General features: G+C 36.7%; 1 protein-coding gene across 1 annotated transcript; it reads right to left on the bottom strand.

Moving 5' to 3' along the window:
* Positions 1–321: 321 nt before the first annotated feature.
* On the bottom strand, positions 322–11,307 carry LOC102804923 (uncharacterized). Its single transcript, XM_006825479.3, has 5 exons — positions 11,003–11,307; positions 4,440–4,569; positions 4,064–4,261; positions 3,269–3,448; positions 322–2,719 (listed from the first exon to the last, which is right to left on the bottom strand). The coding sequence occupies exons 1-5, from the start codon at positions 11,189–11,191 to the stop codon at positions 2,082–2,084; spliced, it is 1,335 nt and encodes a 444-aa protein (XP_006825542.1). The 5' UTR covers positions 11,192–11,307; the 3' UTR covers positions 322–2,081.
* Between the last annotated feature and the right edge of the window lie 422 nt (positions 11,308–11,729).

Below are 11,729 nucleotides of genomic sequence, written 5' to 3'. Positions count from 1 at the left end.
AAGGGTATCTGAACGCAATATTTCCCTGTCGGCCTTTCGAATTTGAGCTATTGAAAACGAAATTCGAGTTCTAAAGCAAATCGTTCGATTTTTGTGGCAGACGTTCGCATTCTCCTTCCCAGAGTTCCTTGCGGTTAGATCACCGAAAGTATATCGTAATAGAACTGGGGAGATTGAGACGTTCGGTCTGCTTCTTTCACACAATACGCGAGATCTCGAAGTTAAAGAGAAAATCAATACATGGTTGGGTTCGGTCGGCCACATTTAAACTTGAGTTAGGATTTCAGCGGAACAATTTGAACTTGAAAACACACGAATCACTTGTTTAACATAAACTACATTTATTGGCGATCAAAACACTTCAAACCAAAGTGTAAAAATACATAAATGTGTGTATAGTTTAAAAATAATAAAGAAACAGTGTTATTACATGAGTTAAAAATACCAAAAATAAGTTTCCTCGTAAATAAAAAAAAACACACTCCTATGTCTCGACACCTTTTCTATTAGTCACGCCCTCTAGCGGCAAAGAGCTTCAGTGACGTAAAATGGTTTTAACCTGTAAGATTTTTGGAGACGTATTACCCTTGTACTCCCGAGATTTTTAACAACGAACGACTCACAACAAAACACGCTTTGAACGATACTTACAGCCGACATTTTGACGTCACAGTAGGTCGTCGCTTGAGGGCACCACACATAGAACATGTGTATGGCAGCGTGACGCTAATACCGTGATCCTCGGACGCCAGGTTAGGACGCCACCCTTCGTGATCTAAAAACGATATAACCGTTATGAATTAAAGTAGAACGCTATATACAAATATTGTCATTTTCTCTGTTTTACATATTTGATATATCATGTACAGGGATAAAAAAATGAATCAGAGTCAATCGGATAAAATCGAATAGAATACAGTGACAATAGCATGTTTCGTTTGTTTAGGCCATTTTGGCATTGCTGTTTCCTTAGTTACATGTGGTGAGAAAAAAAAAAACATACTTATAACAGTTCTTACAATGTATTTTTTGATGCTTACAAGTATAAAACGAAGGAATGTGTTAATATTGTGGTCTACGAAAACAGCTGCTAATCTTGGAATTTATACCTACACATTGACAGTGAACTAAAAGAGTTCACATATTGTTGACTAATACTAAAACATATATTAAAACAAAGGGAAGATAGCATGCCTATACAGACACGCGCAGTCTGATGATATTCCTCGAAACGTTTCCGTAAACAAATATCTCAGTTAGCCTGATATGTAGGCGTGAGTGGCGCCCTCGCCGGCCGAACGTCATCAGACCCACTTGGGTTTGGAGCACCGCGAAGGGCGCAAATCGCGCGACTCATCAGGCTAACTGCAGAGACTGCAAATTTTTAAAATGTTCAACGTCAAACTTTTCTGCTATTTGCGTTCGCATTTTAAAAATCCGATGATTGTTTCTATTTTGTCACTTTGGTATTCATATGCATAAAATTGAAAAATTGATTGAACATATAGTTGTAGTACACGCGGGGAGGGAGTCCAGAGCGAGAACAGCTACCATCCCTTTGCGGGGAAAACGTGATTTTGTTTCGTTCTTACACGTAATATTAGGTTTAGAAAGGCCGCTAAGTCCGAAAACGAAGACTAAATGAACCAAAATACTAGTACATGCGTTACAGACATACCAAAGCATAATTTGGTTTGCCAGTACTTTAGTCAATTAATAACACCTTGGATACTTTATTAACATTTGCTGTTTATCATATGGATTTGGCACTTGAGGTGACTGATAATCAGTGACGAAAAACACGATATCGACACGGATTAAAAATCAGTTGTTAGCTGAAATTTGTGTATGATGCGGCGTGGATGAAATGACGTCATACGCGAATGTCGATTTAGTCACGCACGAAGTACATGTTTACCGGTATTTTGATTAATATTTATCTTGCCGTATCTCTTTATTTTCATGACTGTATTTGAGAACAGTGATATGAATAAAAAAATGTGATATGCTATTAAATGATTAGAGCATGGTTAGAGTAAACGGCAGATAATTATACGCAAATCAAAGACCGCCCTCTCGTTTTAACCAAGGTTAGGACGCCACCCTTCGATGAACTTTTTTAATTTCATGGCATCCAGGTCTCGCATCTTAATATCGTTCACGAGCATAGAATGCGTCAGTGCACACATCATTTCACCGTCAATGTCATTAGATTTGAAATGATCCGAGTAGTGATCAAGATTCAATGCCTCCAGACAGCGACATACCTCCTGGACGTTGAGGCTTTGTAATTTGGCCGGGGAAGGATACTGAAAATGAGATTTCACCGTGAGGGGCTTATTCTGACTGACGTTTTCTGGGATCGATTTGCCCGGTCTCTTGGGAGGTTTGGGGGGTCGTTTTCCGATTTCTGGTGGATTTCTGTCTATTGGTGATCGCGGCAGCAATGGAGGCGGTGGACCCACCGGAAGGTCGTCTTCGGGGTTGGTGAGTGTGCCTAATAGTTCCTTAAGAAACGCATTAGTTTTTGCCGATACTTCTGGAGCTTCTGGAGTTATGTCGAGGGCTTTGCTATCCGTACTCATTCCGCTGCCACTGCCCTTCCCACTACTCTGTTGAATCGCTCTATAATCGGCGTATTCACTACAGGTAGTAGGTTTTATGACGTCATATAAACTTTCGTCAGGTGGGATTTCTCCCGGCTGCAATAAATATACATCTGTAAAACAGGAAAAAACGATAAAAGATTAATATGTTTTTGCATATGACCCTGTTTTGCAATAAACAATAGGCTGGTGATATGGGTCTTTTTATTATATCGAATTATTGCAAAAATCTTGTCTTTAAAAAGTGACAAATACATTTGTCTTTAACAAATTGTCTATCGGAGCAATTTCTTAAAAAAACATTATTCTCAAAACATAATTACTGTAGCGACTTACGCCAAAATGTGGTTTCATGTTACCATTAGAACTGTAGCTCCATTATTTTAGGAAACCAAAGAACACTGCATGCTATGTGCTCAATGAGTGATGTTTTGATCGTCTCGCTATTCGCGTCATTTCAAACGAGAATATTTAACACTAATTTCACCAGTTACATCATACCCTCAGAACTTGAGCAGTGTTAGGGTAATACAATAATTCGTTTATGGAATAAGAATTTAGTTTTTGTTTATCAAGTTGTTCACCGTGGCTTAGAAACTAACACGCTTCACAAACTACTAGTATCCATCAACGCGACCCCCCCCCCTCCAATCGAGACTTACCGTTAAACTTATTGATAAACATATCAAAATCTACCGATTCGTCCATTTCCTTACTGAAGTTTCGCAGGAATGTGTACCATTTGTCGTTTTTACCGTCTATCGGCATTGTTCCCACCACCAAGTCTACTTCTAATGGCAGTGGCAACACGGCCAATGCACCGCATTCCATCAAGTCGAACTCTGAAAATATAACAAAACAAATTACGACACACACACACACACACACGGATATGACGTCATATGACTGCTAATTGTGACATCATGGCCGCTAATAATGACATCATAGTTGCTAATAATGACATCATGGTTGCTGATTATAATTTGCATGCTAAATTATGACATCACAATTGCTAATAATGACATCACAGTTGCTGATTATGTTATCACGGGTGCTGTTATCACGGAAGTTTTGGAATGATGCATTGTGGGGGGAAATACATTTAAGAAGTTCAATCAACAACACATAATAACCCCCCCCCATGTAAAACACGTAATGCAATACACTTATATCACACCTTTGCGCCTTTGAAAAAAACAAACATAATTTTTTAATTGATATAGTTCACGCCGTGAACGACATTTCTTTCAATCATTTGCGCCACAGAAGCCTTAGTCGATAGAGGGTGCTAGTAAATTCTCAGAATTCTCGTGTGAATGGCGAACGTAACAAATAAGACGACGCTTTGTCAAAAGAAAACTACTGAAGAAGGTAACTACTAGTATGATAATGCATGTATTCATATGTTATTTTTCATCAAAAATGAAAACGAAAGGAATTTCACCCGCCATACTCACCAGGCACGCAGTGACCAATCAAATAGCCGATAGTATGGGTCTTCAGAAGGGTTACGACCCCAAAGTCTTTCAGCTCTCGATATTCTGTTAGAGTCATTGCGTTGACAACCGCCCCGGATTTCGTTCTTGCAAGTTGCACTCTAATAGGAAAATTAAATCGCTCAAGAATTTCTCTAATCGTGAAAAATTTGTCAATATCTGAAAAATAAAAAAACAAAAAAAACAAATGGAAACAAACAATTGTTTGAAGTTTATAGGTTCAAAGCAGGCCATTACATTTATCTGTATCCTCCCAATTTATGTTGGTAACGATCTTTTTTCGCTCTTACATATAGTGTGTTCCCTCCCATAAGTATACATTTATAGTTACAAGTACCTTTTTTTCCTCGTTGGTCTGCCAGTACCTTGAATTTATATGCGTAATCCCTGGTGATGCTGAGATGTTGTCCAAACTGATCTTCGGCAACTACCCGTACTTGTTCAAGGAAACGATGAAAAATCACCAACTGCGGAGAAAGCAAGAAAAAAATAACCGACAACTGATGACAATTATATGACGCCAGTTTTTAAATAAATATCAGTTATCGAAGAATTGAGATTTATTTACTATAATTGCTAAAAGTGTATTTCAAAAGATCATTTGCGTGTTTTTGTGTCACGTGGTATTTTGATCGAGTACGTCACAAGTAGCCGCCATGTTGTTTGTTGGCTGGTTCCCGCCTCAACACTCTCCCTTGCAGAGTCTTCTTGACCTAGGGGGCCACAGAGAGCTGCAACTAGACTCTGCCACAGGCGACATTTTACACCAAAATTGTTGGTATTCCGCGTTTTTTTTTAATTTATTTGTTTCTGATATCCTAAGCTTCTGTTGAAAAAAGGGGTGTTATTTAAAATAAATATGTCAAATATTTTTACATTCAGTGCTAAAATCTTTTCAAAATGATAAAATAATGAAAAAGTAGATCGTGCGGTAGGAGACGTAGATGTGAATCGTCAGTTCAAATCGTCTGTGCGTTCCGGTGACGACACAACGACCTGCGTCAATGCCTGCGTCCTACCTGCCATTCGCAAAGGACGCCGGGAACCAGCGAATGTTGTTTGTAGCTGATTATTTGGGTAAACACTAGCCGTTGACGGCGCTCGTCCTGCACGAAATTTGTTGCCCCTAATGATGTTTTCATTGGGTTGCATATTGAGTGACTGATTTGCATAATTCTCACTTGTCACAGCTGTATGTATACACTACGAATGGACAGAGGTGGAAGTGAGCTTTTCCAAGCATTCGCTGTCTGTAGATATCGCGATAAGTAATATTATGGAACCACAGCGAGATAGTATTTGGTTATTTTGGCTAAATCCAAGTCATACTATGGAATCGCACTCGCTTTGAATGAACAAAAAATTAATTGTAGAAAATCAAAGTAGAAAGTTTGCTGGTAGGGATTCTTTACTTTTTGCCCGAAATGGCATTTGAAGTTCAACTTTTCCTGATACGTCCCTCGACCTCACACTTCATTTACTTGAATGTAACGAAATATAAACAAACTGCTGATTACAAATTAAAATAATAAAACACAATAAATCCTCCAGTCTGAACACATATAGAAAACATATGATACATTAGAAGACGAGCTTATCAAATGCAACCAAATGATTTATTCAACTCCACCAAACAATTAATTTTCAACGTTTGTATCTTTGTTTAACAAACGCAATCATTTTGCTTTCATGTGTTGTGTTTTTTAAGTGTGTTGAACAATTATAAAAATGATCCAGTGGTATTGTTATTTTAAAAAAAATACATATTATTATATGGTAATATTAATTATCTTTGTAATAGAGTGCTGTACAAGCTTACTTGTGAAAACAAACTGGGAACACATATCAAATGTTTGCGATAAATTACTTTACTTTACGAGGACTTCGGAGTGAATACTCCCTTTGTCGCTGCCGTACACACTAAACAATCATGCTGATAAAACAAAGCAGTAAAAAAGAGTCTAAAATTACATTAGACTCTAACCACTTGAACTGTAGTGTTTATGGGAGGTTTGGCCAAACGGTTATCGAGAGATCGATAGCATGTCCCGACGTGGAAGTTGGTATAAACAGCGTATGTCCCCTATGCAACTTAAAGGGAAAGTCAAGGCTAACAACATAAAGGTGGAAGAGCTCGAAAAATGTAAGAACATGCAGTTTACAGATTTTTCATATCACTTTTTATTCTTTAGATATTCAACTTTAAATTAATTTTTATAGTTCACCATCTTGATTATTCAGCAAGGGATCATGGGTAAAGTATGACATCATATCCACTGTTAGAAATTGAGGAAATGATTTCACCTATAATCTCAAAAGTTGAACTTCAAATTGGCTGAACGTTTAGAACATGGTAGCATCCACGTACCGGTGCCAAACATGCATATAAAAATAGTTGCCATGGCAACAGAACTGAAAAATATTCATTTTTGTGTTTTTCTACCAAATGCTCAAATTTTCTTATATTGTATACAATTTTAAAATGTGGGCAGCTTATGTGGGTGATATACAACCTGTTGATCATAAAATGGACAAAAAGTGTCATGCTACTTTTAACGACTAAAATAACGATTTTTATATTTTTATGTTTTAGCAATATCTTCACTTTATTTGTATTTGTAACATTCTAATTTCCGTTACTATAATTATATACATATGTAAATTGCTTTCTCTCAAATTTGTGGAGCTCTTTTTTGAGGAACTTGAAGTATTATGTTGTTTGGTTAACTACCCATTTAATTCTTATATATATATATATCAGTAATTTTAATGAAAAAAAAGTACATTTTTCTTAGTAATAGTGGCACCTGTTGTTTAGTGTGATGGTCCCCCACGGTTGGGTACAGGAGCATAAAAGTTTATAATTAAAATTGTTTTCCATAAGAAACAAGAAACCATCATACATGGCCTTATAAACAGCCTTTTACTTCATAGTGGGGTGGGTGGAGTAAAGCTGTAATTATTATTATCACTTTCTGACCATCTAGTTTGCCATTTACCATGTCCATATAAACTAAAGCTCCAGCCAATATCAGATTTGACTACTTGTTTCAAGCTATGGCACTTGGAAATGAGTGTTGTGACATGTGGCAAATGTCCAACTGTCTTGGTTAATAAGATTGGCTAAATTTCAACTAGAAACAGGTAAACCAGTATACCTGTATGTACGAAGCCAGTGAATGTTATTCAAGCCAAAGAAACTGCATCTATTTATATAAATACACATGGACAGAGAATATTTTCTTGGAGCACTAAATGTGACAATTGCCCTACTGTCTGTGATAAATATACCACACCAGCTACATAGCGCCCGACGAGGAGTTGGGTAGGTAGTGAAGAAAAACATTGACTGAAGCCTGGCAGAGGACTGAATTGTTGTCAACAGCAACAAACATACTGGGAAAGTCAAAGACAGTGAAAAAACAAACAAAAAAACACACAGGCATATAAATACTAACTTTCTAGGATCTTTATTGACTCCAAGTAATCCAGAGTAGAACGAGATGAATCAACGCTATACTCCGCCATCTTTATTTTAATATTAGATGCAACCATTATTCTGTAGGGGACAACGGGTCATAACTTGAGGGGAGTTAACACCCATGATTTTTAAAATGCCTTGATCAATAAGAGTCTAAGTTACAGGGAACATTATTTTGATTTTTCAGTGGACCAATAAATGCATTTGACAGGAAAATAGAAAAACTCTACCACAACAGCAATTAGAACAGCTTGCTGCATTATAAGTATCACTTCCCTGTCAAATTAGTGGTTCATGCTTATTTGAATCTGAACATAACAGGCCAATTCTATCACACCTTGCTAGGCTTGAACTTCCATCCAATCAGAGCATTCAAAATGAACATGATTCTCCACAAATACTAGAGGGCGCTCTGACCAAAAAATTGCCATTATCTAAAGAAAAAGAACTGATATATAAATAAGTATTTATTACCGGAGAAGTTGTTGTATGTTTTAGTTTCGATACCCTTTTTTGTAATCCATATGTAGGTTGTTGTCACACATGACCTCGCTGAACTCTATTCTGTATGCTAAAACTTACAAAGCAGTACTGGTACAACAACAGTGTTAGTTTAGTAAATGTAAACGATAATTTATTTATTTATTTATTTATTTATTTATTTATTTATTTATTTATTTATTTATTTATTTATTGAACATATCTTGAACGCAAAGGCTCACGGGTACACGCTTGTTTGTAAACAATGCGCATGCGCATGCGCAGGTGACGACTCCCCGCTTTAAATATGTCATAATATTTGAACTCTGTCAATGAACACCATCTCATTACTATGCAAGAACCAAAGCTCCAGATGATAAATGGTGTGAACTTGATGATGAGTATTTGATAGTGCAGTTCTGATGGAACTTATATATTTACTATTTTATGAAATTAGGCACCAACGTTTTCTGTAGAAGTGTTTGTGTAAAAGCTACGATCATAAAAGCTACGATTATCTTATTGTGTGCGATAAAACTGATATAATTGGTAATTTATTTTCTTGACAAGGTTAAATGGGAAATATCCACTCGAATGTCCGTTTGCTAATCACCATGTCTCGTCAAACATAAACACAACTGCAGCTCAAGCAACCGTTTGACGAGCGCCCTGTCATTCATACTTACGCTACGCTCTCTCAAAATAGTTTAAACTCTACCATTTAAGAAATACACACACTTTTAACACAGAAATATACGGAAATTTTCCCCTGATAATTATTTCTCGAGGCGAGCTGAAAGTTAGAAGAAGAAATCTATTCAACACGTATTTTGAAAATGGCCGCCAGTGATAGTGAAGCTTTGCGATATGGGTAACAAAGAAAAACATTGTTTCCATGGAAACAAATTCGAGTATCTAAATCCTCATTTGTATTTAATAGTTGCCACGTATGAAACAGGCTTCCAATCAGTGAAGTATCAAAACATGTATAGTTTTTTTTTTAAATTAATAATCCGAATAATTCTGTCTTTACTCGTGGTAACGCATTTACATGTCCCTTTTCTTCCTTAATTTATTCCGGCGCAAAAATAGAAATGAACATCCTAGTATTTACTAAATAATGCGTATCAATGACAACCTCGACACGTATTTGAGAGTCATGATTTTTGTAACAGACTAGGTGCAACGGTGTTTCCGTTTTAGCAGACGAAAAAATAAATACATGTAGTGCATTAAATAACATTTTGCTATGGGTAGTATTATATTTGGACCGGGCGAGAAGCGACTCGAGGTCAGCTTGGACATGTACGTTATGAGTTAATTGTGAATCTAACTATTTATGAGTGGTGTTTTCCGAATTTCACCGTACCATACGTCCATGTGCGGGGTGTATGACAATGGACAGACACTCATTGTTAGGGACGCGTGAAGTGAAGTAGTACTTTATGCGTGAGTACTTCAGGAAATAGAGGAATAGGAATGCCAACTTGAACTTGAATCCAATCCGATCATTTCGTTTGGATTTGAATGAGATTGGTTTCAATAGAAAAAAAAACGTTGGGCTTATATATTGCTATGGGGCATATTTACAAGAATTAAACACGCCCTTGCCGACTTCAAAGTATTTGGAATTATTGAAAGTAATATACACAACATTAGAAAAATACTTGGTGCATTTTGTTTTCTTTCGAACACCGTTGACTCTTTCTACTCAGGAAATAACTTGATCACACTGAGTTCTGGAGATGTTTTAACTCCACGTTTGAAAAACATCGGTGTACTCAGTATAGCTGAATTCCAGGCTACCCCCTCCAAAAAAATAAAAAAATAAACAGTGTACCAACAATAACGTTTTTTTCAACTTGTAACCCTCTTCAATGGTCATCGATATGTGTTATCACTATATGTTTCAACAGCGCATTTAACATTTTGGAATCGTGGTGTGCGTGATGGTAATACCTAGTGCGTATTTGTTCAGTATTCAGGTACCCCAATACTTGCCCAAAAAAGAAAAAAAAACACTGTCACACAACCTTTTTAACTACAGACGTTTGCTTCTGTGGTTTATTTACAGTTCATTGTACAGTTCACCTCTGACATGCTAGCGCGTTGAGCCAATAAATAATTGTTTAAAACTCCCCTTTATACTTTCGACATTTTACCATTGCTGAAAACGTATTTTTCACTTCTATTATAATAATTATTATACTAGAAATATTTATTTATATATGGTCTTTATTCACAGGTGATTACAAAAACAAAGAACATTTGTGCGTTTGTATAGTAAATATTACAATAAATCTGAAATTTCGTACCTAACATTTAATGTATAAAATACATATTCACCAAGGCATATTCACCAAACACATATTCACCAAAATGACATCGTTATGTGATTTCATTAAAAGAATAAATCTGTTGAAAGGCGGTGGATCATAGAAATAACAGGGTAGATATCTATCACGAAATTCATTATAAAAAGGGCAGACTAACAGGAAGTGGAACTAATCTTCTAGTTGGTTTGTTTCACAAAGTTTACATATCCTTTGGTTACTTTCGATTGCTCCTCCACTTACTTCAATGCGAAGACAGTGTGCCGAGCAGCGAAAGCGTGATAAGGCATTTTTGTATGTAAAATAACAGTCATGGAAGTGATATATTTCTCTAATATTAGATTTGTTTTAAATTCACGATATGTATCTAATTTAGTCATGGTACAAATATCACTAAACCACTCACTGTACAAATAGTTTTTAAATCTTTCGCAGAAAATTTCCACGAATAAGTTGATATTACCAACTTCTTGGGAATACCAAGATATTGACGGAGATATTGACCCGGTGGACTTTAATATCTTGCAGTGGTCGTTGCTATGGCTTAACATGTCAGTAAAGGCGTTGAACTCAAATGAACTTTGCATCCAAGCTAGCCCAACTTACCTGATCGCTTTGAAGCGAATCTGGCGAACTTTCATCGACACCGCACCAACCGAGAACAACTTTAATCAGTTGTGGCATTTCGTAATCTTCGAGGAAGTCCTCGAGGGTCAGAGTCTTTTGCGACCATTGTATGTGTTTTCCTTTTAATAATGTCCCTCTGTTCCTCCGTCTTCTGTACACACTGTTCATCTCTATCGCGTCTGCCACCGTGACGGAACGCGAGATATTTGCCCGAGCTAACCGTAAGCAATTTGCACAAGAACCCTGGAGAAGTCGCCTTTGAAAAATAACAATCGAACTCTGAATAACAATACAGGTTGACATTTGAACCCGGAAATAAGGTAGAAAAATACGCAAAGTGGAATTGAGCTCACTGTTCGGTTTATCACGTGACATATTTGACTGAGATAGACGTTTTTCTTTTCTTTTCTTTTTGATATTTTGTTAACTTTACTCGTGAATTCATTACTTTTTTTGCGCTCGATACCTGACTTGGCAACCAGAAACGCGACGACCCTCGCACCCTTTTCGCATTTTCCCATGGTACACAGTATTAAAGTAAATCATTTGAAACTAAACGTATCAATATAATACCGATTGTAAGTATCATATGACTAGTGATTCAGCAAATCTGACAAATCCTCATGTCCGTTTACTACGTAAACAGGGACAACATTACATTTCCTTCTGGGACGAGGTTGAGAGGTTGAACTGGATGAACTGAATA

Source organism: Saccoglossus kowalevskii, chromosome 14 (assembly GCF_978046115.1).
Source record: "Saccoglossus kowalevskii chromosome 14, keSacKowa6.1, whole genome shotgun sequence".
In the NCBI taxonomy this organism is placed as follows: domain Eukaryota; kingdom Metazoa; phylum Hemichordata; class Enteropneusta; family Harrimaniidae; genus Saccoglossus; species Saccoglossus kowalevskii.
This window is presented reverse-complemented; position numbering and strand designations above follow the sequence as displayed.